The following is a 26,862-nucleotide window of genomic DNA, read 5'->3' as shown; positions in this document are numbered from 1 at the left end:
GGGCCAATCACTATCAAACGGGGTTTGTTTGTAATGGTCCTGAACGGTGGGCCCACCTTCTTTCGGCTCTGGACTTTGTTCACATTCACATACACTGGTCCTCTACAGCACACCCCAATTTCTGACCAGCCTACGCTACAGTTAATCCAACTGAAGGCCATATCTTCTCAAAGAAAAAAAAAAGGAGGTTGAACTAAAGCTAATTAACCTTAGCTCTTTAGTTTGCTCATGACAGTAGACAAGAACGGTCAGCCTCTGGATCTCTACCTAGCTAGCTTGCTCTTTGATACCCCTTTTACATCATATCCTTTTTTCTCTAACGAGTCTCGTAAAGTAGATATCTTGGTCATTATATCAATAATATATTTGTGTACTGTAACATATCGATATATGTGTTATAACGAGCCATACTCGTAACAGTAGAAATAGGACGGGAGAACAGACGATAAAACATTAATTGGACACCTTATGGTGATTAGACACAATATAGGAGTGGACACACATGCCAAACATGGTTAGAGGGGAAGAAGGTAAGACGATGTATGCTCTACCTTCGTCTAAAAATGATATTACGTACATTGGTATTTAAGATGAGCTAGTGTAATATGTTTTCTCAAGTAGTTGGATATATATCATAGAATGCTCATCACAGACACTTTGAGTGTACGTTTTACAACACTAATAACTATACTAGAAACTTAGAAAGTGAAACATCAACGGATAGATACGATGTAGTAAGAAACGGACGCACATACTAGTACGCATGGTAGCAGGAGTAGAGGGAAGGAGAAGGGTTGTGTTTTTTGTAAGTAGTTTGTACGTCATAGAATACGCATGAGGCTAACTCTTTTATGCTCTTTTTCACAGCACTTGTACTAGAAAAGTGAAAAGGCGAAAAACGAAGGATCAAAGAAACAGGTGCTACATGATGATCAACTCATTGATCCAGTTGCTCCGATTCATCATAGTCTGGAGAAAATAAAAGCAATCATCCTATGATCGATCATCGAACCCTTCCATCCATCCATGATGGCCTCTTTTACGAAACCCACGTGAAGCCATGCTTGTGCCCATAATAATACTACAAACCCTCTTTTCACTTATATATCAAAATTTATATTTTTAATATTAAATTTAGAATTGATTTTAGAGTTTTTAACTTAAAATTTATTTTTAGAATTAAATTTTATATCGTTAAGAATACGTATATAAAAATTTTATTTACAAATTACTTTTTGTTTGTAAATATGTCATTTACTTTTTTTATTTTATAAAAAAAACTCAAACGATCACCCCAAAGGAGTAAGTAGTACTCCCTGTCCCTAAATGTTTTACGCAGTTGGCTTTTTTATATACGTTTGACTATTCGTCTTATTTAAACAATTTACATAATTATTAATTATTTTATATCATTTTATTTATTGTTAAATATATTTTTATGCACATATATAGCTTTACATATGTGAAAAAAATTAAATAAAACGAATAGTCAAACATATATAAAAAATCAACGGTGTCAAATATCTAGGACGGATGTAGCAGTAGCTACCAGCATATGATTCCATGGAATAATAACCTAAAGCTAACAGCACCGGCCGGCCGATCCACTCGAATCACGCGCCATGGGGTCCAGGCCGCGAAGCTGCCTCCGCTCCTGCCGGTGCGTCGTGGTGGGTGCATGGGTGGCCGGCCGGCTGGCCGGCTCGCGCGACGCCGCCACGGCCCGTGGTTTTCTTTCCTTCCTCCCGCGACGCGACGCGACGGACGGGGAGAGCTAGGATTCAGAGGAGACGACCCGTCCGTTCGTGATGCCGCACGTTTTTGGATCGCACGCAGGAGAGAGGAGACGACGACGACGACGCGGCGCCACCACCAACATCATGCGCCGCAATCCAGGGCTGCGCATCCGCGCGACCTTTCCGAACGATCAGAGCTACTCCAGCTAGCAACTGGCCGGTAGTGGCGGCACGGCCCCGTCCACATCTCATCACGACAACATGCCACCCTTCTGCACTGCTCGCGTGCGTACATTCTTTCGCCGGCACGGACACATGATCCTCCGGCTCTCGCCGCCGCCGGCGGCGCCGCCGGCTGTGTCAGGTTCATACTAGTAACAGAGAAGAACATCTGTCCGTCCATGATCCGGCCGTGCCGGGAGAACACGGGCAGGCTTCGCAAGAACACGCAACAGTAAATACACTGTTTTAATTGCTATACGAAATTCCGGTGCCATGGATGCAGCAGTAACAGTGAGCATCACTTCTAATTAAGGTGATCGATTGTGTATTATGGAGCTGCATGCGGCCATGCGCGTGCGTGCTACCTATGGGCCTTTGGCCGCCGCCATAGTCGTACTCGACTGGACGTCGTGCTTCATCAATCGCAAAGACTTTTTAACCTTGCGATTGCGTGTCATGGGGTGAACTTTTAGCTTTTCTTTGAAAAAAATCAAACAATATATTTGTAAAAAATAATTTGTGAATAAAACTTTAATATACGTATTCTTATTCTTGATGATCTAAAGGCATGAAAAAAGAAAACAAAATACGAGAAAAAACACTAAAATCAAATTTAGATTTAAAGTTGAAAAGTTAAAATTTTAGTTTACGAGTATAATTAGAAACGAAAAGATGAACGAGTCAGTACATGACAACAGGTGCGGTGCCCACGATATTTTTCTCCTTGAAATAAAAGTAAAGCTAGCAAAGATATGAGACGACGGATTAACTACCAAAAGCTTAGAGCCACAGAAAGCTGCTCAGGTAACCCACCTGCATGCACGCCTGCTATCTGCCGTTCTGCGCCAACCAAGCATTATACTTTTTTTTCCAGTCTTGCTTATACTTATTATTAGCCAAAATTTAAATTTCTAAACTTAAATTTAAAATTAATTTTAGGGGTTTTTAGTAAAATTTAGTTTTTTCTAGACTTTTAAATCACTAAGAATATATATATATAATTTAAAAAGTATTTTTCGTTTTAAATATACCGTGTGACAAACAATCACCCCCTCCCCTGCTCCTCCACCGGTTTGAAGTACAAACCTGCAAAATTGAATTACCACGTAAAATTTGGCCTCGGAGATACGAGCATATATAACAGCAATTGCTTTATTAGAAAATCGGGTAAAACAGTTTGTCACTGATGTCCATTGCATGACAACGATTGATTTCTTACAGTGACAGGAGGAGATGGATGTCTTCCACTGAATTCTGTGGTAGGGTCAGATTCTTTGTATTTATGTCCATAGGATTTAAACCTGAAATGTATACTAGGTACAGTGATAAAAACGACGCGGCGTGACAGTAGTCTCTGATGCCATCTTTTGCATTCGGCTTTATTAAATAGATAAGCACGATCTCTTGTTATCTTGCCTGTTTTGGACTGTGCAGGATTATTCAGTAATGCGTGATAACCTAGATTATTTTATTCTTGGTCTGACTCTTCGTGGAGAGATGAGACTACGTCAACTTTCTTAGATGCCCACCAACCTAACTCCCTTGTGGATTTGGATGGCGGGAACCAACTAACGTTTTAACTCTTAATCTGCGTGATTAATGACTAAACAAATGGTAAGTAATGACGATGTTGGCAGTACTGGCTAAGCTGAAAATTGAACGGTGGCGTATGCATGCATATGTTTCAGATGCGTCCAAATCTGAAGTCTCGTCAGTCTCCATATCCCTGAAACAAAGCCAAGTGCTGCAACAAAGCAAATGCTTAGTGTAGTAGCAGTACTAATTAGTAATTACTAATACCGTTGTTGCTGTTGCTGGTCTGTCTCGTAGCATCCATCGATCGAACTGTCGGTTGCTTTGCACGGACAGGTCAGTTTCTTTCTCAGTGCATATATATCCATCTATCTGCAACACTCCAAAATGCAAAAGTTGGAGGAGATGAGATGCTCTCTGCCGCACTTGGTGTTTCAGTTAGTGCGACTGAATGATCAATCAATCTATCTATCAATCGCGTGCCGACTATTACCTCCGTTCTGAAATAAGATATAATGTTTTGACGAAATGTCTTATTTAAAATTTTTTACGATTAATATTTTTATTGTTACTAGAACATAAAATATAAATAGTATTTCATGTGTAGCTAATTTTTAAAATATTTTATAAATTTTTCGAATAAGATGAATGATCAAAGCGTGGGACATAGAAAAAATAATATTATTATGGACAGAGGTCGACGTTAAAGAGACTGTACGTGTTGCTGTTCTACTACTGTATGTAGACGAGACGGCTCGACGGACAGATTACCGTGGAGGAGGCCATGTTGTTACCTGATGACATCGACGTCTTCCATCTCTAGCTAAGCTATACTGCTCGGCGTGGAACACGAACAAGCCGAGGGCCGGCTGCGATCAGGTCAAGTTGCAGTGGAAAATTTCAGAGTGCAAACGCGAACAGCTGAGAAATTATAGCCGGAGAGGAAGGAGACGACGGCGAAAGGTGCTTTTTTATCGTCCTATTGATCTATTAGAATTTTAGTTTAAAATTCTAATATATTAATATACTAATTTTTATAAAAATAAGATAACTTAAGATATTTTTCAATGATGATAAAAAAGCTTCGGCGAAGTAGAGTGGATAATGGCTCCGAGGGCAATGGCTGGAGTTCACCGCAACGCGTGGGCCGGAGATGGGTAGAAACGCGACATAGGCCGGAACGGGCCGTGCAACCTTCCTGTGGGCGTCAAATTTGGCCCAAATCACGTCGGTTTGCCTGCTTCTGCAGCCCAAAAGGTCTGAGAGGCCCAGCCCATAGATCAGCTTCGCCCGCGTGAGCTCACGGTGCACACCGCCTTCTCCGACGACGGCGAATCGGCGAGCCTGCCATGGAGCAACGGAGGTTTGCATCGTCTGCACATCTCTCAGCTCTGCAGTCTCGTAGACCTTTCGAGCATACACAGATTCACAATCCAAACCAGCAAATTCTTGGTAGATCAACATTATTCAGATCGAGTTCATGCCTGCTACTACTGCAAATCATATCGTACATACTGCAATCTAAGTTCTTCACGTACGCCTCAAAAGATCATTTACAGAGCGAGGCAAGGATGCGGCGAGGAGGCTCAAAGGATCGCCGGGAGTGGAGCACCGCCCAGTTGTCGATGAGCAGGATGTCGCCCCGCCGCCACGGGACGGCGACGCACTCCTCCTCCAGGATCTCGCCGCACCCGGCGATGACGTCGGCGGGCAGCGGGGAGCCGTCGCCGAAGGTGACGGCCTTGACGGGGTCGTTCCGGGCGTCCTTCCACCCGGTGTAGGCGGCCACCATGCTGTTGAACCATATCTTCCTCCCCCGGCTCTCGTCCCACTTCACCGCCGGTATCGGGCCCATGATCGTCTTCACTCCGCCGTCGTCGCTCCATTCCAGCTTCATCCCGAGCTTCGCAGCCCTAGCACAACTCACAGAATGACAGTTCAGGGGGGGATTCTTTGGCCAAATGGCATAGTTGCAAACGGATAATAATTTGTGAATGAAAATTTATGTGTATTTTTACGATCAACTCTAATTTAAGATTAAAAAAATTCAATTTTGGCTTAAAAGCATATACGCAGAAGCAAAAAGATGGGGCATCAGTTAACAGCAGGTGGTATGATATGTGTGGTGTGCTGAGGGAACCGTGATGAACAGCTCAAATGGTTGGATTATTGAAGGGTTTTTGGAGTGTAGAATAACCGAAGACAATGGTCACCCAGAACTGAACTCTGTGGTTTCACCGATTGTTAATTGAATCATGCAGGCCAATGATACGTCATATATGGTTGAATGCAACCATTCGGAATTCATAACAAGATTACGATATACTCTATGAGTTTTACGGAAGATTTCAGAAGAAAAAGGACGGACCTTTCTTCGGCAACGGCCCTGTCCTTGGTGAGAAATGTAGATTGCCATCCACGGCCAATAGGAGAAGATGGATCATCACCCTCTCCCAACACCCTGGTGTAAATCAGCCCATCTTTCTCTAACTTCTCGACAAATTCTGGATACTTTTCCTTCATCCTCTTGTAGACGTAGTGGCTCAACACTATTGGTGTCTCCCCACCACTCTTGGGCTCCACTTCACAGAAGAAGAACAGTTTCGATGGAAATGTTGGAACCTAAACAAAAGTATATGAAATTTGAATTCAAACATTTTGTTTATTGAAATCAATCGAATTCAAATTGTTTGTAAAACTTTCATTGCTTGTTAGTAAGATGGGTAGCTGGTGATGATTCTATGGTGGTGAGACCTGCGCCATCTCGTGGTGGAAGGGGATCTTCTGGTCGGGCGGCGACTCGTTGGCGGTGAACACCCGACCCACCACGTTGGTCCGGGGCGCCGCGCCGCCGACGTAGGGGAGCTCGTCGTACCCGAAGGCGTCAACAGCGCGGTCGAAGTCCGCCGCCGCGCGCGCCGGGAACCCGCGCAGCAGCACGGCGCCGGCCGCGCGCAGCAGCGGTTCCACCCGGGGCGCCCTCTCCGACCGCGCGGCGTCCAGGAATTCGTCGAGGCCGCGGCCGGCCGCGGCGGCGCTCGGGACGAGCACCGCCGGGAAGGCGACGCCCTCGACGAGCCGCTGCTCCGGGAGGGCGGCCTCCTCGAAGAAGCTCCCCGCCGGCGCCACCATGCCTCTCTCTCTCAGGGTTCGGCTAATCCGTTACCCCGAGTGGTGTTCGTCCTCGCGAGGTAGACGAGGTGGAAGACGATGACGAGGCGTCGGGATTTTGGATTTTGGTTGGGGGGTGATGCTTGGATGAACGTGGACGGATTCTCGAATGTGGGGGGAAGAGGTTGGATTGATTTGGCATGTCGGGATCATCACTTGTTTGTTGTTCAGTGAAGCTGGACGACTCGTCGCGCTTGTCGTGATGGCCACATGCATCAGGTGTTGTGCCGTTCTGCACTTCTGCTCTGCACAAGTTACTGATCACGTTCTACTCTAATAATCCTCTGTTAATAATAAAAAGATCATTTTTTTCGTTTTTGTTCAAAATAAGTTAATTATGATTAGATAAATAACGGACAATTGCATTATGATTCAAAGAGAATGACATTATGTTCCCTTTTGTTGGTGCGTGTTAGATACGTGAAAAATAAAGTTAATTTGGGGAAGTAGTCCATTATGGTTGGACCATTACCACTCTATTTTGTGTCTAGGTAGCTTTATTTTGTAACATCTCCGTCTGAAAATAAAACCATTTTGTTGTTTCATATTTATCCCAAAATAATTTTATTTTTAAATAATAATTCTATTTAACTTTGTAAAAAAATTAAAACAAACATTTACACTAGATAAAATTGGAGACAATGTTTGGGACTTGATAAAGTGGGGGGTGTTCAATTTCCTCCGATTTAACAATTACAATTTAGTACGGTTTTTTAACAGATCTATACCTAGTGTTATAGTGTTTTTAAACTAATATTAGCTGTCTAAGTTTTAAATGTTTGGCTATATTATTGCTTGAAACAACATAGATAAATGAAGCTATTTGAGAGGAATGAAGTATTAAAGTGTTTGTTCTTAATATCGTCTCTCTAACACCCAAGTCAGAAGCTTGACGCCATCATCGCTCATGCCTATGGCCTACCTGGCGTGCCGGCCCATCTGCTGTTGCTGATCGCAGTGTGCACCGTGCACGACATGACGAAAAATAAAAGTAAAATAGACAGAAAAAGAGGACGGGAACGGCCCAACTCGTTACGCTATACTAGGCCGAAATACCGGACCAGCCCATACTTGTCTTCAGCCCCGTGGACGAACTCTTAATACATCGTGACCCACAACTACCGGTGTTTTTATATGTTTTTTAACGTATGAAAGATAGATTATCTGATTTTTTTATAGCTACGTAATGGTGTAAATAATAAAATTAACTACTAAAAATCTATTCTATAAAGTGAGATAATGAATTTACGCCGCTCCTAGCTCTATAAATTTGCACTATATATTTCTCGTACCCTTTATCAAATTTTGAAATGTTGGTATTATTGGCTCTCTTCAATAAGTAAATTTTGTTGCTTCTAAGTTCCGACCATGCCACTGGACACACGTTTGTCGCGTGACCACAACCCACACGTATTAGGGATCATGGGATATGCATGATTATTCGATTTTCAGCGTGCTAGCAGTAGTAGGAAGAAATTCTACTCACTAGTGCATGGTCTAGCGTTTCAAACTCAAAAGATGACCATGCAACGATCAAATTGAGATCTTGTAGCTAGAGGCGGATCTAGTGTGGGGGCGTTTAGTCCCCTCTCCCACCTCACTCCACACATGCTGGATACCCCATAAAAAAACTACAAGGAGGGGGAATAAGGTAACCCACCCTCCAACCTTTAGAATTCTGGATACGTCGCTGCTTTGGCGTATTCTTCTATTTTTAAACTTGTGTGTTTTAACTCCCCTTAGGTCAATCCAGACATGAATGCAAGTCAGGTATTGCTACTATCTTTATTTCAATAAATATTTATTTGTTTAGAACAGAATAAGGTTGAGAAAAAATACAATAATATTACTCAGCAAATAAGGAATGTATAGTTGTAGGTTATGTGACGATAAAATGAAAAAAAATTGAATAAAAAGTTATTTATTGGATAACTAGTAGTATAAATTCCAAAAATATATACTTATTAGTATAAGATTTAAATCCTAGAGATGATTATATTTTGAAAATTATATATACAGAGTACGTACCACCTGAAGTGTACTTAGCTAGCTACTCCCTCCTTTTCATAAGATGTTTGATTTTTTCTTGCAATATTTAACCATTAGGCTTATTAAAAATTATGAAAATATTATTTATTTTGCTTGTGACTTACTTTATTATCAAAAACTTTAAGCATGACTTATCATTTTTTATATTTATACTAAATTTTTGAATAAGACGAATGATCAAACATTGTGAAAAAAAAACTAAGGTACTAGTAGTTAGCCAAAAATCAACGACTCTCATGGGGTGATTGATCGTTTGGCTTTTTAGTAAAAGGTCAAATACTATATTTATAAACAATAACTTATTTGTGTTCTTAGAGATCTTAAAAAACAAGTCTAAAAGACAAACAATTATTAAAAAAATTAATTTTAAAATCTAAATTTATAATTGTTTTTGGGGGGTTTTTTCATTGCAGTGTATTTGTAACATTTACTTTTATGTCGCTAAGAACATAAATATATAAATTTTATCTATAAATTATTTTTTAATCGTCAATAAACATTTCACTTACTCTCTTCGTCCCAAAATAAGCTAATCTTTTACTTTTTTTACAACGATATTTGACTCTTCGTCTTATTAAAAAAGAATTACGATTAATATTTTTATTTTTATTAGATGATAAATTATGAATAGTACTCTACATGTGATTTTTTTTTCTTAAATTTTGTTTAAATAAGATAAATGATCAAACGCTAGACACGGAAATCAAAAGTTTGTCTTATTTAGAGACGGAGGGAGTATGTTTAATATAGGACGAAAAGACGATGCTAATAATTTTTGGCCTTTCAGTGTGCTAGCCGCAGGTAGAATTTGCAGGTGCAGTTCTCCATCAGCACCCCAATATTAAATGTTCAGGACCTGTCCTGAACTACACCCTGTCAAGCTTTGTGACGAGGCCCACTAAAAAAGGTTTACAAACCATGGGCCTGATGGGCCGGTTGGGGCTGTACAACATCAAAAACTGTTTCCCGGACATAGATTTTGAGTCTACCGTCTCAGGCCGTTGGCAGCTAGTGCAGTTTAAGACTAGCAGCAGTCTCAAGATTGAAATTCTCCTGCCACTATAAAATATTTGCACATGATTGTGTGCTTTAGTACATTTTTCTGCGATTTTTTGTGCTTTATTGCATCCACTGATCATGATCTTTCCCTTGTGCTAGATACACATACACTTCTATTAATATATTGCTTCTCCTCTAGCTGGCTATATCAGTGGTCAACTAATTAAGCCGGTCACCAACTTTAGCTGCGTTCTTTTACTGCGAGTTATTATTTGTTGTTTGAGCGTATGCCTTCAACCTGCTAAATAGCATTTTTTTTCACAAATGATATATAAGTTAATTATGACATTTTTAAAGTTTTGTATCAGTTAATTTAATTATTTATATAATAAAATAGCTATAACAAAAATTAGATAATCTTTTATTTTTTTTATTTTTTATCAAACAAAAAAAGTAGCCTTTGTCCTATACTACCTCCATCCTGAAATAATATGGTTTTTCAGTTTTTTGATACAAGGTTTTGATCTTTCGTCTTATTTAAAAAAAATTTGCGATTAATATTTTTATTCTTACTAGATGATAAAATATAAATAATACTTTATACGTGACTAATTTTTTTAAGTTTTTGTATAAATTTTTTAAATAAAATAAATGGTCAAACGTTAAAGATGGAAAAACGAAAAATAAAATTATTATGGAACGGAGGTATATCTTTGTAGTTATATCTGTACAAATCGACTGCGTATTTCCTTGCGTGATCAGTTCCCAGGATTTGAGTCCGTAGACGACGATCCATAGCTTGCGTGACCCGTGCGTTATTGAAGGAAGACATTGTCATTTCGCATATATATAAAAAAAAAAGTCGCTTCCTGGAACACATGCGCTGACTGGTTTTTAGCAGAAAGAATCAGGGTTCTTAAATTTTTTTTCCAAAACAATTTTTAGACGCCTAAATAAAATATTAAATATAGATGAACTAAAAAACTAATTGCACAGTTACAGAAGAAATCTTGAGACGAATCTTTTCAGCCTAATTAGTCCATGATTAGCCATAAGTGCTACAATAACTAACATATGCTAATGACAAATTAATTAGGCTCAAAAAATTCGTCTCACGGTTTCCAGGCTAGCCGTGAAATTTATTTTTTTATTCGTATCTGAAAACCTCTCCCGATATCCGATCAAACATTTAACGTAACACTTCTCTCAAAAATTTTCAAAAATCTTAACACCCCCTCAGTCTCGCCGTCGTACATATCGATGCTGTCCAGTCAGCACGCACTCAGCAGTCAGCAGCAGCCATTTCCATCCCGTGTGAATTGTGATTGCGATTTGTGAAGCTGCATGCCTCATTTCCATCTCCATTTGTCCATTCAAGTGTGCAGAAATTAAAGAAGACAAAAATTTTAAAAAAAACAACTGCAGGCACCTTTCAGGTGTTTGGTGGGTGGACCGGGAAGATTCAGTTAATTGCACAGTATTTTTTCCCTTTTTTTATATTTATAACCTAAAATTTAAATTTACAATCTTAAATTTAAAAATGATTTTGAGTTTTTTCGTCGAATTTTATTTTTCAGCCTTACCGTTTGAACCGCTAAGAACATCTTACATAAATTTTTTATTTACAAATTATTTTAATCTGAAATATGTTGTATGGTTTTTTTTTATGAGAACCCAAACTACCACTCCTTCTTTGGTGTCTAACCAGAAACCCGAAGCACATATTCTCAGCATTTTCTTCTGCTACTAGCTACTAATAGTAGCTTTTGTGCCACTCCTACGAGAGTTCGTTCTACGGCGAGGGAGCTGAAAAGGATATCCCCGTATGTCCATATCCATATTTTTTGCTCCTGGCCTTGCTGACTCCATCGAATTTGCCTTTGGGCGTCCAATAAGGATTCCCTTCTTGTTTTTTGGGCAATAAATAATTGGATTCGGCGACGTTAATAAGCGATGACAATTAAGCGAATCTCGTGGAATCAGTGGCGACCTCACACGCTTGGGAGAAATGGCGGATCCTCTCCTCGGCTGTACCGGCGGAAAAGGATGGGTGCCTTTCGCAATCACGCGCGAGCCGTGTGCAGTGGTAGCAGCTCTCACCCTCTGATCTACACTACAGCGATTCCAGCTGATCAAATAGTGGTGCAGCAAACGGAGCAGAAGCGTCGGATACAAGCGCAACAGCCAACACTTGTAATGTTACTGTAGTGTAGCGGCGGTCACGAATAAGAATTCGGTGTGCCGCTACTCAGGGGTTGTCGATGGGACTAAATTTTTTTTTTGTTCAGGTTACATCGGATGTTTGACATTAATTTAAATTATTAAACATAGATTAATAAGAAAATTAATTTCATAAATGAGAGCTAATCCACGAGACGAATTTTTTGAGCCTAATTAATCCATAATTAGCAAATATTTACTATAACATCACATAGTCTAATCATGGATTAATTAGGCTCATTAGATTCGTCTCGCGAATTAGCCTAGGATTATGGATGAGTTTTATTTATAGACCATGTTTACTATTTATAATAAGTGTACAAACATCCGACGTAACTAGGGGCTAAAGTTTAGTCCCTAGAAACAAACACCCCCTTAGGCCTGGTTTAGTTCTCATTTTTTTTTTCCAAAAACATCACATCGAATCTTTGGTCATCTAAATAAAACATTAAACATAAATGAATCAAGAAACTAATTGCACAGTTACGGAAGAAATCTTTGAGATAAATCTTTTGAGCCTAATTAGTCCATAATTAGTCATAAGTGCTATAGTAACCAACATGTGCTAATGACGGATTAATTAGGCTCAAAAAATTCGTCTCGTGGTTTCCAGGCTAGTCGTGAAATTCGTTTTTTCATTCACGTTCAAAACTCTTTCCGACATCCTGTCAAATTGACATTTGACGTAACACTTCTTCCAAAAATTATTTCAATCTAAACGGCACCTTAGACAGCTAGAGCATCCCGGAGGTATTCCTTCATCCAAAAATAAAGAATGAAGACTGAAAATTAACATTTAGCAGGACATTCATTATATCATTTTTCCAAGATAACATCCATATTAAGAAAGAAAAAGAAACTTTATATTTAGATATTCTTCGACACATTTAACGCTGGCTGCAGCCTTTACCGAGAGCCTCTGGGCCCAGGAACAGCGGGGCACAGCCCTTAATGATATATTTGGAGATAAAAATAATTTATAAATAAAGTTTTTATATATATATATATATATGTTCGTAGCATATAAAAGTCAATATAAACAATAAATTTAATAAAAACTAAAATTAACTTTAACTTTAAAATTAAATATTTAAATTTTAATCCATAAACATAATCCAAACGCGAAAGGATGGGGTGTCCATTGTGAGCGAGCTCAGTTTGTTTCTTTTCTTCCATTCCCCGCTGAATCAGAGACACGATCAACCAAACCCAGGGAAACCACGCACACAGAGAGACCCGCGCCTCGGCGGGGGCGGTGGCACAGCACGCACGTACTGCACAAGGTGCCTTGCCCGTACGTACGACCGCTGCAGTATGCAACGTGCATTGTTGCATTAAATTTTTTTCCTTCTTTTTATATTTAATAAGCTAACATTAAAATTTATAAAACTAAATTTAAATTTGGGATTCTCTTGTCATATTTTATTTTCGACTTTGGCGTTTAGATTGCTAAAAAATAAGTATTTAAAAATTTTATTCACATGTTTTTTTTATAAATATGTTGTTTAACATTTTACTTCAAAAACCACGAACAGTCACCGGATGAGATTGGTGGGAGATTCGTGCGTGGGAGTACATTAACGAGGACTCGTCACGGACGAAACTGCGGTAGGGAGAGAGAGCAAGAGGACTCATCAGGAGCTGTGGCTGACGCGTGGGCCCCAGATTCGTGGTGGGGCGGGAAGTCGCGTCACGTGGACCGGCCGCGGTCGGGGTCGGGGGAAGAGGCGCCACCCAGGGGAGGCCACAACTCCGCTCCCGTCACCTACTACCAACTGCTACGGCTCGCTGACGCGTGGGCCCCGTTTCTCGTGGGGCCTCCTGCTCAGGCTGCCTTTTATGGTTGGGGACAGCGCGGGCGGGGTGGACAGGAGATGGGAGGGGAAGCCTGCGGGTCAGGCGGTGGCGTGCAGGTGGCTACTCGCCGCGGCGCGCGAGTAAATGCACGCCCCTTTTCGCGCCACGCGTCTGCTCTGCCGCACCGCATTGCCTGCTCTAGGGAGGGGTAGGTGGTGTGGTTTCTTCCCATCAACTTTACCAGTAGAGCTGTAGAAGCAGCTTCTGCTATCGACCGTCCTGTCCCATGATTATTTTATTTTTTAATTTATGTGTCTAAATATTTAATCATTTGTTTTATTTAGAAATTTTATATAAAAAATTAGAAAAACAGTCATACTGATGCATAAGTTACTATTCAGGTTTTACCTAAACAATAAAAATATTAATCGTAAAAAAATTATAAATAAAATAAACAGTCAAAATATTATATCTAAAACCTGGAAAATAAACTTAATAGGATGTGGAGGTATGTGGAGGTAGTAATTTCAAATTGATTATTATATAGGAGAAAATAAATTTTAAATTAATTACCATATAAGAGAATGCCATCTTTAGTTGAAGTCACCGCTTACCTCTTTGTTTTTTTATGTTTATAAATAAAAAATATTAAATCTCTAAGCTTAAATTTAAAGTTTATTTTAGGATTTTTTTTCGTCGTTAATGTACGATTGATTGTAATATACAGATTAAGTTGTCTATTCAGCAAATTCATACAGTTCATTGCCGGTTTTAGTTTCTTATATATCATACATAACAATACAAGTGATACGATAATATGTGCAAAATGCAACATTATTTGCTCATCAATGGACGATATCTTTTGTCTCTTTTCTAAGCTGGATATACGCACTCCCTCCATACCACATTATACGACTTTACACTTGCCATGTGGCCAAACAATTTATGGGCAAGATTATTATATACTTGTCCTTATCCTTAGTAATCTAAAATCAAATGTTAAAAATAAACTATAATAAAAATCTCAAAATCAACTATAAATTTAAATTTTAAAATTTAATTTTTGACTTATGAATATAAGCCTAAGGGAAAAAAAATCAGATGACTGGAACGTCCAATTATCCGATTCCATTCACAGAAATTGGATTTTTGAGAAGGGGTACACGGCACATCATCCCCCATGATGCTGTGAGGACGAGTTAGGAGCGGGGTTTCCTTTACCGTGCAAGCTGTTCATGTCAGCGGGACGGTGGACACATGGTTACGGCGGACGCCGCCAAAAACATGATAAATTTGAATAAAAAATTGAATTCAAATCCGGTAACTGTGCAGTTCGAGTCAAAACCGCGTGATTTCTCGCGATAACCGCGGCTTGTACAAATCCGAGGCACGTAAAATGTAAAATAATTTGGACAGTATAAACCGCACGGTAAGTAGTCAAAAACGCACGGTTTCGAGCGAAAACGGTTGACGGTATAAACCGAGATAAAAATTATAAAAAAAGAAAAAACTATCAATTATAAAGAAAATAGGAAACTAGTAGTTAATGATAGTTACGACATGACATGATCAGAGGTTCTCCATCTCCCACACAAAATCCGAGATTCTATTTGTCATAATACACATGTATTCATTTATTAACAATTAAATCATGTATTTTATACCAGAATTATGTGTATTTGTGCTGCATACATATCCATGGAAAATACAGATGTTAACTAAATTAATTGATGTAGGAAGCTATCAGTATGAACTAACGAATAATAGCTATAACTTTTATTTTTCATAATAACCTAACCGGACAACGTACAAACATATCCATACATGTGTACAGGTCAATCTCATCGAAAATACTACCCTCATGTCAAGATTTTCATATAAACATGTACCTACAAATAAATTTTACCTAATAAATATTATAAATTTCCTTTTCCCGCCTTTTTCACTAATAAATTTTTAATTGCTCGTAAATTTATTCTTTTCATCTATTTCTTGTACCAAACTTCACTCCGAATTAATCTCTAACACATATATTTTTTCTACCAATTTTTTTCTCAAATTTAAACCATCTTATCACGGTATACCGAAGCCGTTCATCGGCGGAGACCACGGTAGAGTGCCAAACCAACGAGAATCTTTTTTATGTGTTTTTTTAGGCTTCATAACTTGTAGGGAAAAAATGTGAGTGTGTTTTCCCGATATCACCCTGATTTGGATTTTATTTCCCTTTTTTGTACTTATTGTTTTTAAGGTTGCCTTCTTTTCCGCTAATCAGCAGATTATCTTGATGTAAAACGAGGAATATAATTACTTAGTTATTAAATATTAAAAAATGAAATGTAATCAATTGTTTAAAAAATTTCTATATAAGAAAGTTCACATGATGCATACCGTTTATTGGGGAGTAGGTAAACTTCTTCAGCCGTTCAGGTGACAGTCTTTCTTTAGCCAAAATTTGGGACTTCTTCTGATTCCGATTTTCTTGCCCTTTCCAATTCTGGGCATTTTTTTGATCAGTTCCCTTTCCAAACTGATCAAATAACCTCTAACACTGGCTGAATTCAAGAAATGCGTAAAAGAACATCACTTTTATTAACGAAACACACAGAACTTCACTTTGTTATTAAAAAGACATGTCCAAATTACTTGAAACTGGTCCATAGGCATGGCCTCAGCAAGGTCTGCATTGCACACATCAAGGTTTGTTTGCTTGCTCGAGCAGGTGCACTAGCAGACTATAAACATATTTTAAGAAGATAAAAGAGAAGAGGAAAAAGCAACAGAGACTCTAAGACACATGTGTGTATGAAAGATGAAAATTATGTAGTTATATAATTATTGTATGAAATGAATATTAAATTGACTCTAGAAAATTTAGAGGCAACGGGCTGGCTATGCTACTGAACTTGCTCTCACTTGTCCACGTCATCTGGCTGATCACCTGTAGGCACATGCCTGCCAATAATTATGAGCTGGGGTTAGGATGGAGCAAAGTAGCAAACCCCAAGATTGGTGGCTCCAAATGACTGGGGTAGCAAGTAGGAGTATGCAATTAAAAGCTTTGCGAGGTTGGTTGCACCGTGGACCATCATCGTGTGGTTCTGTGGACTTGGGCGCCATGCCAGTGCACGTCGAAGATCGAATCGCCGCATGTCAAATCAACACCTTTGATTGAGCATTGGCAGTGGTACTGATTTGTGTGGCCCTGATTACCACTGATTCCATCCCACGGTATTCGGTAGTACTGCTTCCGTAAAAAAAAACTTAGATTTATTGATTTCTATATCTAGGTTTAATCATTTGTATTATTTTGAAAATTTTAAAAATAATCACGTGTGAAGTATTATTTATATTTTATTATCTAATAGTAATAAAAATATTAACCATAAAAATATTCAAATAAAACGAAGATACAAACATTATATCTAAAAACTGAAAAAATAAACTTATTTTACACGATGATTCACCCATAGATTTGGGCGTCGTAAAAAAGGGGGCGTTGGTGCTGACTGCAAGAGGCATGTCTGTCTTGCAGCCAAAACGAGAGGCTTTCGAAGTTTCGAGCTTTCATTTGACAGAATACTGAAGAAAGTGTAGCTTCTCCAAGTAGCCACGACTAGTTACGTAGGTAGATATATGAATGTGTTTCACGGCAGGGGCGGTAACAGGAGGACGACAGATTGGTTTAGAGCACTGCTTTTATGTCTAAACATTTATTAAAGTTATATCCTTCAGTTTTTTTAAAAAAGATAAAAGTTAAATATATGTGAATTGTACTAATTCTACCTCACTCGTAAGTAAATTCTGGTTCCGGCCCTATTTCGTGGGACTACCGTGCTCCTATTGTTTTTCTTTTTGGCTTAAAACCTATTATCAAATTTTAAAACTTATTTTGGAATTGATTTTCAAGGCTTTTTTATTATAATTTATTTTTTAACTTTTGCCTTATATAAATACACACATAAAGCCGTATCCATAATTCCTTTTCATTGTTGATGGCTTATAATTGAGAACTACATGAGTCACTGAACAATGAAACTTACAATTTTACGAGTAAAGTTTTTTTTTATCACCGACAAGCTATTATGGCTTAGAATTAGATTGGGGTGAAACGATGTACTCCACGACTGAAATGGCAAAACATGAAATCTGAAACATATCTAAAATGAGCAGAATTCCAGTACTCCTAGTTCATACAGGAAATCGAGGGGCGCAATGCATGTGAAGTGTAGTACTTGTATCAGAAAAGCGCGGATCGGATCGGTCGGTGCGGTGCATCATCGCGTCGGCTCGTCGCTGGCGTGATATTGTGGGCTGGCTGGCTGGCCAGGTGGGTTGTGCTGCCAAGTGGAGGGAGCATGCGGTGGTGTACGACATAAGTACAATGCTATGTAGTTAGGTCAATCTCAATGGATATTTTATGAGCAATAAATAGAATGCTATATAGTTATTTTTGATAATGTGATAAAATATTAATAAAGAGAGAGATAAAATGAGTTTCATAGGGATGAAATCTATACACTGTTACCTAGATAGCCTGTGTCTTGCATGTAACCTAGGAAACAACAATAGATAAAACTATGCATTGAGAGAGGGGTGTTTCATCCTAGTTTCAAACTTTTTAAATGACATGTCACTCTAAATAATCGTGTCCATAAAACTTACATTAAGGATGACATTAGGCCACAGGAATGAAAGAACGGCCAACGGGATCTACACGTTTTTTTTTTAGACAGGGTGGACACGACCGGAGAGGAACACAGGGAGAACTGGCGGGTAGCTTACTCACTTTTCCTATCAAATATTTAGACACTTTTTATAAATGATAAACGTAGACTATTAATAAAACCTATCCATAATCTCAGACTAATTCGAGAGACGATTCTATTGAGCCTAATTAATCCATGATTAACTTATGTGATGCTACAGTAAGCATGCTTTAATTATAGATTAATTAGTCTTAAAAATTTGTCACACAAATTAGCTCTATTTTTGTAATTAGTTTTATAATTAGCCTATGTTTAATATTTATAATAAGTATCTAAACATCCGATGTGACAGGGGTTAAAAATGTTAGTCCCATCTAAACACCCCCTTAATAAGCCCTTCGGCCAAAAATATTCGTCATGTAGAGTAGGATTTGATCAAACCGCTAAAATTTTGGAAGCAATTTTGTATTACAATAAATTTACTTAATCTAATAGGTTTATTATATTATGATAGTATTTTTTATCTTAAATTTAAAGCTGATTTTGAAGTTTATTTTCATCCTCGCTTTTTATGTATCGCTAAGAATATATTAAAATACTTATTAATTAATTATTATTATTATTTATAAATATATCATCTGGCAATGACCTCTTAAGATGGTCTGGTCGGTGATGGTCTCACGTGCGCCACATTGACAAATCCCTCACATCATTTGATCGAGCTTAAATTTAGGCTCCGTTCGGTGGTCGAGGAGTAGATATGTTAACTTATCCACCACGGAAAACGTAAACGTAGTAATAGATTAGTATATGATTAATTAATTATTAATTATTAAAAAAATATAAAATAGATTAATATGGTTTTTTAAAATAACTTTTCAATAGAAAATTTTTACAAAAAATACATCGTTTAGCAGTTTAAAAACATGCGCGCGGAAAAAGAGAGTATTAAGTTATCTTACATAGGGTGCCACACGGCCTTAGTATAAATAATATAATACAAGCGGATTATAAAAATTGACATATTAGATTTATATGTAAGTCGGGGAGTGAGTAAATGATAGATAAGACAAACAAGTTATGTAAATTCATACCTAGCTGTAAACACTGACTTTTAACAAACTGTGGATAAGAGAAGTGAAACAAGTATAGCATATATTAGAAACTACCTTACGCATTCGTTTCATAATATAAGATTTTATATGCTTGTTTAAATTTATTAATTAATGAATATATATAATTTATATATGTCTAGATTTATTAATATCCATATAAATTTAGACAAGACTAAAAAATTTTACACCGTGAAGCGGAGGGAGTACCAATTTTATAGATAATAGTTCGCTATATTGAACTTGTTCCTACAACACAGTTACTCACTCTTTTTTCGTGAGCATGTTTCTCAAGTTGTTAATGGTGTATATTTTTAAACTGTCTATATATACGTCTATATATACGCTTATTTTGAAAATAAAATAAATACACTTTCAAAGTTATTATTGCTGGTCTAACCATTTCAAATATAAGGTATATTATATTACGTTAAGATAAATAGTTTGACATAAAATTACAATCATGAAAAGTATTTTCGAATACAAACTAATAATATTAATTATGCGTCACAAAAATACATTATAATATATCTAACTAAACCGAATACACACTATATTTTTACACTATATTTTGGCATGGAAAAGATAGTAATTAATTAATTGTCTTACCTTCTCATCTTTTTTGCTTATTAGATAAAATTTAATTTTTTAATCTTAAATTTGCTGTTGATTTTAGAGTTTTTTCGTTATATTTTATTTTTTTAAATCATGTTTAGATCCATAATAAGTAAGAGCATGTATAGAAAAGTTTTTTTATAAATTATTTTTGTTTACAAATAAGTCATTTTCACCTTTTCTTTGAAAAAGCCAAAACATGAAACTCTTACTAAAAAAAAGCCAAAACATGAAACTCTTACTAATGAAAATTGTGTGAATGTACCATTATTAAAACTGGGTTTCACGTGTATACCATCTCGCACGTGAGTTTACCCAAAAAAAAAAATGCCATCGTCAACACGCGAGCTTCATATTTTCATTTTTATATTCCACGTTACCCGCTCCGTCTTTAAAATATAATCATTTTCAGACGTAAATATTACAGTAAAACATAAATATTTATCCTGTTATTCACATGATTTATCATATCAATCATTTATCATTTAAAATTCTTACTATCATATTTACCATTTAAAACATTTCTACAACCGAGACAGTACAAAGACTATTGGTCCTATCTAGATTTATTTAAATTTAATTAAATTACGTCTACATACATTTAAATGGATTAGCATCTGTATTACCTACTCCCTCGTCCCTCCGTCCCATATTATATCAGATTTCGATTATTCACTCGTAAATTTTAGTCTTTCGTCTTATTTAAAATTTAGTACAAATATAAAAATTTATAGGTAATACTTAAACTACTTTTAATAGTAAACAAAATAATAAATAAAATAAATAATATTTTTAATTTTTTAAATAAAATAAGTGATCAAACATTATAAAAAAATCAAAATCCATATGATATGAGAGGGAGGAGTAAAAAAGTCTAGTACACCCGGTCCAGCGGGCGTTGCCGACCGCGACCGGTACGCCGCCGGCCCGGCGAGGCGACGAGCCATCCAGGCCAAGTCGGCGCGCCGCTACAACAATTAAAACAAAAAGAAAAGATGGAAAAACCGTCCAGCAACGCAGCTTCCTCTTCCTTCTTATACCCCGCCCTCCTCCCTCCCACCGCCTCCTCACGCGCTCGCTTCCTCTCCCCGGCCTCGGCTCCGGACCCAGACCAGACCATCGCCGGCGACGCGCCACCCCAACAGCGTCCGCTCGCCTCGTCTCTCCCGTTCGTTTCGCACCTCCGCCGACCTCGCCGCCATGATGTCCGCGCGCACCGCCGCCGCGTCCCCCGCCACCTCCACCCTGGTACGCGACGCGGCCCCGCTGGTCCGCTCGCTACTCCCGCGGCGCCGCCGGGAGGGAGCTCTGCACGTGTGGGGTTTTGGGGGTGTGTGTTTGGACTTTGGCCACCTTATGGGAGGTGACGTGTTTGTGTTTATGTGTGCCTGCAGTGGAAGCGCGGTGGAGGAGGTGAGGGTGGCAGCAGCGGCAGCGGCAACGGGAACGTGAACGGATGCACGAGCTGCAGGGAGGTGCGGAGGAGGGCCGCGGCGGTGAGGGTGCGGGCGGCCGCGCCGAGGAGGGTGGAGGCGGTCGCGATGGAGTCGGCGGCGGAGACCGAGAAGGAGGAGGTGTCGGCGGCCGGCGGCGGGGCGGAAGACAAGTACTGCGAGGATACGGCCAACGAGGAGGTGCCCGTCACGCCCTGGGCCTTCTCCGTCGCGAGGTGAGCGAGCTCTCGGATCGGATCGCCGCCGGGGCTGGATCTGGGTGGGGGCGGACGTTCCGATGCGTCGATCCGGAACACTTTTTTTGGGGAATTTTTTTTTTGAGGATTTATTTCAGCTTGCGCGTTGAAGTGCGTTAGGTATACGGTTTCCTCCTCGTGAGAAATATTCTAATCCGTTTTGGAATTTTGACGTGCCTAGAAGTGAGGACACGTCGCGTTCTCGCAGCTCCGTTTGTGTTGTTGCTTGTTTGCTCGAATAATGTTAAATCGCGTAATAGGATTTGTATTAATCTGGATGATTTCTTTGTCGCGGGGCAGTTGCCAAAGCTGAATCTGTCCCTTTCATTTGTTTGTTTGCGTAATTTACCGCAGCCTTCTCCTGACTACAAAACGTATTGCAAGCAGTTCAGTTGAATTTTGTTTTCTTCTTAGCTTTACTATCCAGTAGATTAAACCGTCTCATGTTTCTTGGTATTTTTTTGGTCATATATTCATTATATTCAGAGAATATTATTGCTGGTGTTTTTGATAGTTAATCGTGGGTTAATGTTGGACGGATTTTGAGTAGCTGACAGGAAAATATTGGTTGTTTTCTTTTGTTCTTTTTATATTTCCTACACTCCTGTGGGTGGGGTATATTCTAATCTGGCACACGGCAATACTGCCTGTCTTGGTTTTCTCCGCCACCCCTTGACAGTGAAATTTAGCTGGAAATTAATTATAAATTAGCACACACGTGGTATTATACAGTAACAATTAATTGTTGCCTAGACCGTAAAGTAAAATCACGAGCTAGCGGAGAAAGTTATCTTAGAGTAAGAACTGTAGAACACCAATTTGTCATGACACTCAAAAGCAGAACCGTGCTGACATAAAATGTTGTGCTGACATGAAAGTTGTTTCATACGATTAAGCGGCAATGATTTTGTGAAATGAAGCAAATAATTTTTGTTCACCATACTGAAATGGAGTTGCTGATGTAATTGATCTTGTGCAACAGTGGGTACACCCTTCTGAGGGATCCACATCACAACAAGGGCCTTGCCTTTAATGAGAAGGAGCGGGATGCTCATTACTTACGTGGCCTTCTTCCTCCAGCAGTCGTATCTCAGGATCTTCAAGTATGGCCTGCAACAACAACAACAAGAAGCTACAATAACCTGTTTATCATTATATGGTCTTCTTTATCTTAAGCGGTCCTTAATGTTTTATGCAGGTAAAGAAGATCATGCATAACCTTCGCCAGTACAATGTCCCTTTGCAGCGTTACATGGCCATGATGGATCTCCAGGTAAACCAAATCGACTTTCTTTCTTGATGAAATTTTGAATTATCTGGGATTTAACAAAATCGAGTGTGCAAGATGGTAGAACACCTTTTTAAAGATTCTATAATAATATCGATACTTTGTGTTTATCAGGAGAGGAACGAGAGGCTCTTCTACAAGCTTTTAATTGATAATGTGGAGGAGCTGCTCCCTGTGGTCTACACACCAACAGTAGGTGAGGCCTGCCAGAAGTATGGGAGCATATTTGGACGGCCACAAGGTCTCTATGTCAGCTTGAAGGACAAGTACGTTGCTCCACCTTGCTTGAATATCTAAAGTTGTGCATTGGATCACTTATTCTGTCTTCCACTGGATTGGGGATTCACTTGTGGTGCATTCTAGGGGAAAGGTTCTTGATGTGCTAAGGAATTGGCCTGAGAGGAACATTCAAGTTATAGTTGTTACTGATGGTGAGCGCATTCTGGGGCTTGGAGATTTGGGTTGTCAGGTATGATTGTATGATTAGTTGCTTACTTCAGAAACTTTACTCACTGTTGTTGCAATTATCTTTCTTACAGGGGATGGGTATTCCTGTTGGTAAACTTTCACTCTACACTGCCCTTGGAGGAGTTCGCCCGTCAGCTGTAAGCATTCATACGTGTTACATTGTGGTTGTTTCTACCAGTAAACTGTAAAAACAACAAAATCATCTCAATTTGCAAATCACACATTATTTGTTTGCAGTGTTTACCTATCACAATTGATGTTGGCACAAACAATGAACAACTGTTAAATGATGAATTTTACATTGGGCTCCGCCAAAGACGTGCTACTGGCAAGGTAACATCCGCAAAGTTTGCTTGGAGTAATAGTGTTGGGAAAATTAACAACTTAAGATCTGAACATTGTCTTGTCCTTGATGGCAGGAGTACCATGATCTCATGGACGAATTTATGAATGCTGTTAAGCAAATCTATGGTGAGAAAGTTCTCATACAGGTCTGCCTCATACTCCTAGTAAATTAGTTTTTTATGCATACTTGAACTTCGTTTCATCCTTTTCATAATAATAGTCATAATGGCTAATGCAACCGAATCTTCCTTGTGTTTATGCCAGTTTGAGGACTTCGCAAATCACAATGCATTTGATTTGCTTGCAAAGTATAGCAAGGGCCATCTTGTTTTCAATGATGATATCCAAGTAAATGAAGCACCTGTGTTGTTTGTGCCATGATAATTATAGTTCCACCACAATATATTCTCATGGAATTAGATTCTTTCCATTGACCTGTTTGTTGACTTATGAATTGTACTGAAATGTATGGATTGCAGGGAACTGCATCTGTGGTCCTTGCAGGTCTATTATCATCACTAAAGGTGGTCGGTGGAACCCTGGCAGAACACACGTATTTGTTCCTTGGTGCTGGTGAGGTTGGTCAAAATTTCTCTGACCGACTTATTGTGATCTTTGCACAGGTATTGAAACGTTGCGTATACTCTGATACACATAACATGATGCATTTGATTACAGGCTGGAACTGGTATTGCAGAACTCATTGCTCTTGAGATTTCGAAACAGGTAACTGTATTGTTTCACAATCTTACTGCTGTACTGTTATAATTGTTAATTATGGTGCTTACTGCTAACACTTACTGGTATCAATTAATTTTCAGACAAAGGCTCCACTTGAGGAGTGCCGCAAGAAGGTTTGGCTGGTGGATTCGAAGGTATAGAACCAAAGGGAAAAGAATCCTGTTGAAGCGCTAATGCAATATCAGTCTAACATCTTATAATTGTACTATATTATAGGGGCTGATTGTTAACTCAAGAAAAGAAACCCTTCAGTCATTTAAGAAGCCTTGGGCACATGAGCATGAACCTGTAACGACATTGTTAGATGCTATCCAAGTATGTATGCATGTTCAAGATTTATTCAATTAGTGGATGATGCCTTCGCTGAAATTTGTGCTGTTTATGTTGTGCTTCGTTGTGTCCTAATGGTTAATGTTTATTTATTCATTCCCTAGTCCATCAAACCTACGGTGCTGATTGGAACCTCTGGAGTTGGCAGAACTTTTACTAAAGAAGTGGTTGAGGCCATGGCTTCCTTTAATGAGGTAATGGGCATGTTTGTTGCCAAGTTGTAACTTCTGGTATTTATCAGATGATTGGCTTAACTTGTGGTATTGGAAATTCTAAATGCAGCGACCCATCATTTTCTCACTGTCAAACCCAACATCACACTCTGAGTGTACTGCTGAAGAAGCATACAACTGGAGCCAGGTGAGCTGCAAATTTGTATTTGTCATGCATCTGGCGTTATTAATTCAATGCTTTATCCTATGCCATTTAGATAACTTCTACTAATTAAAAGATGTCCTACTATGAATATTAAGCACAAAAATGATCTTGTGAAACATGAGAAGGAAGTGTGTCGAACTTCATTGCGTGATGCAAAACTCATGCTAATCCATCGAGATCCTTGCAGGGTCGTGCAGTATTTGCCAGCGGCAGTCCATTTGATCCTGTGGACTACAATGGAAAGATCCATGTGCCAGGCCAGGTACTGCTTGCTTCCTTGCATTTATTTTTATTTATTTATTTATTTTTTTGCAAAACATTGCAATAACTTCTCTATAAAAGAACTTGCTAACCCAAACAAAAATTAACTGTTACTTATTGATTGTCCATTCACAACAGGCGAACAATGCCTACATTTTCCCTGGATTTGGCCTTGGCGTTGTCATCTCTGGCGCTGTCCGTGTCCATGAGGATATGCTTCTAGCTGCCTGTAAGTACTCGTGGAAGAATATTTGCTCAAATTGGGAGCCAACTTTGCAGCGTGCCTCTGTAATACATCGGAACTAAATCCATACTCTTCTCTCAAACAGCGGAAGCACTAGCTGATCAGGCCACTCAGGAGAACTTCGAGAAGGGGTCGATCTTCCCGCCTTTCACAAACATCAGAAAGATCTCTGCTCGCATCGCCGCCAGCGTGGCCGCAAAAGCCTATGAACTTGGTATGTTCTTCTAGCTCCTGTATGCACTCTAGTGAAAACTCATGTGCCCAAAACCATGGCGTTTGACATGGTGGATCTTTCTGTGCAGGCCTGGCGACCCGACTGCCTCAACCCAGGGATCTGGAGAAATACGCAGAGAGCTGCATGTACACCCCCGTCTACCGCAGCTACCGGTAAGGCCGCGGAGATCAATTTTGCAGTAATAAAAACCTACCAAGCGCAGTAGGGGGGGTACTGCTATGTTGTGTCGCCGTTGCTGCTGCCGCTGCTTGCAAGGCATTGTATCTGTCTATATGAATCATCTGTTGTAACGTTATGGGTCGGAAGCAACCGTCATGTGTACCAGTGTTTGTCATTCTTTCGATCGATTATAAAGAGTGCAATAAGCACATAGTTCTTTCTGCTCCTCGCTGCCCTCCTCCTAAACCGGAGATCGTATCAGTATCGGGTTCGGGAAATAAAAATGAAAAGAAATTTGCAACATTGTTGGATTGTGCTCTTTGAATGCTAGTGCCAGAAACAGAAGAAATTCAGACACAGATTAGATGAGAGCTCCAATACACCAAATACCAACCAGGTGTAGAGCCAACATTTATTAAACAGAAAGAGAAAGCAAGCTAATTGAGGTTGAGCATCCATATCCCTGAATCAACGAGCCCCTTGCCCACTGGCGATTACTCTTAGGCTATATAGTTTATAGTATAGTTAATAAGACTATAAATTAGATAACCGAACCAGAT

General features: G+C 39.1%; 2 protein-coding genes and 1 long non-coding RNA gene across 3 annotated transcripts; 2 read left to right on the top strand and 1 right to left on the bottom strand.

The window, feature by feature from the left end:
- Positions 1-4,916: 4,916 nt before the first annotated feature.
- LOC102719914 (clavaminate synthase-like protein At3g21360) lies at positions 4,917-6,792 on the bottom strand. The gene is made up of 3 exons (XM_040526359.1): positions 6,246-6,792; positions 5,860-6,113; positions 4,917-5,404 (listed from the first exon to the last, which is right to left on the bottom strand). Exons 1-3 carry the CDS (start codon positions 6,621-6,623, stop codon positions 5,041-5,043), a joined length of 996 nt encoding a protein of 331 aa, XP_040382293.1. The 5' UTR covers positions 6,624-6,792; the 3' UTR covers positions 4,917-5,040.
- A 1,344-nt stretch (positions 6,793-8,136) lies between these two features.
- On the top strand, positions 8,137-9,939 carry LOC107304994. The gene is made up of 3 exons (XR_001551081.1): positions 8,137-8,313; positions 8,406-8,432; positions 9,499-9,939. It is a non-coding gene; the product is annotated as an uncharacterized LOC107304994 (long non-coding RNA).
- An 11,290-nt stretch (positions 9,940-21,229) lies between these two features.
- On the top strand, positions 21,230-26,606 carry LOC102722532 (NADP-dependent malic enzyme, chloroplastic). Its single transcript, XM_040521505.1, has 20 exons — positions 21,230-21,411; positions 21,558-21,832; positions 22,836-22,956; positions 23,052-23,126; positions 23,256-23,407; positions 23,505-23,610; positions 23,681-23,746; positions 23,847-23,942; positions 24,029-24,100; positions 24,219-24,302; positions 24,434-24,532; positions 24,633-24,680; positions 24,776-24,829; positions 24,912-25,010; positions 25,130-25,219; positions 25,308-25,385; positions 25,591-25,665; positions 25,803-25,893; positions 25,994-26,122; positions 26,211-26,606. Exons 1-20 carry the CDS (start codon positions 21,364-21,366, stop codon positions 26,297-26,299), a joined length of 1,947 nt encoding a protein of 648 aa, XP_040377439.1. The 5' UTR covers positions 21,230-21,363; the 3' UTR covers positions 26,300-26,606.
- The last annotated feature ends 256 nt before the right edge of the window (positions 26,607-26,862 follow it).

Source organism: Oryza brachyantha, chromosome 1, assembly GCF_000231095.2.
Source record: "Oryza brachyantha chromosome 1, ObraRS2, whole genome shotgun sequence".
Taxonomy (NCBI): Eukaryota; Viridiplantae; Streptophyta; class Magnoliopsida; order Poales; family Poaceae; genus Oryza; species Oryza brachyantha.
This window is presented reverse-complemented; position numbering and strand designations above follow the sequence as displayed.

Excerpts from the sequence above, each read along its gene's own strand:
- LOC102719914 (XM_040526359.1), bottom strand. The coding sequence starts at position 6,623 with ATGGTGGCGCCGGCGGGGAGCTTCTTCGAGGAGGCCGCCCTCCCGGAG. Across the intron at positions 6,114-6,245 it reads TCCACCACGAGATGGCGCAG|GTTCCAACATTTCCATCGAA; the intron begins GTCTCACCACCA and ends ACTTTTGTTTAG. Across the intron at positions 5,405-5,859 it reads AGGGCCGTTGCCGAAGAAAG|GGCTGCGAAGCTCGGGATGA; the intron begins GTCCGTCCTTTT and ends GAGTTGTGCTAG.
- LOC102722532 (XM_040521505.1), top strand. The coding sequence starts at position 21,364 with ATGATGTCCGCGCGCACCGCCGCCGCGTCCCCCGCCACCTCCACCCTG. Across the intron at positions 24,303-24,433 it reads TTTTCAATGATGATATCCAA|GGAACTGCATCTGTGGTCCT; the intron begins GTAAATGAAGCA and ends TATGGATTGCAG. Across the intron at positions 25,894-25,993 it reads GGATATGCTTCTAGCTGCCT|CGGAAGCACTAGCTGATCAG; the intron begins GTAAGTACTCGT and ends TCTCTCAAACAG.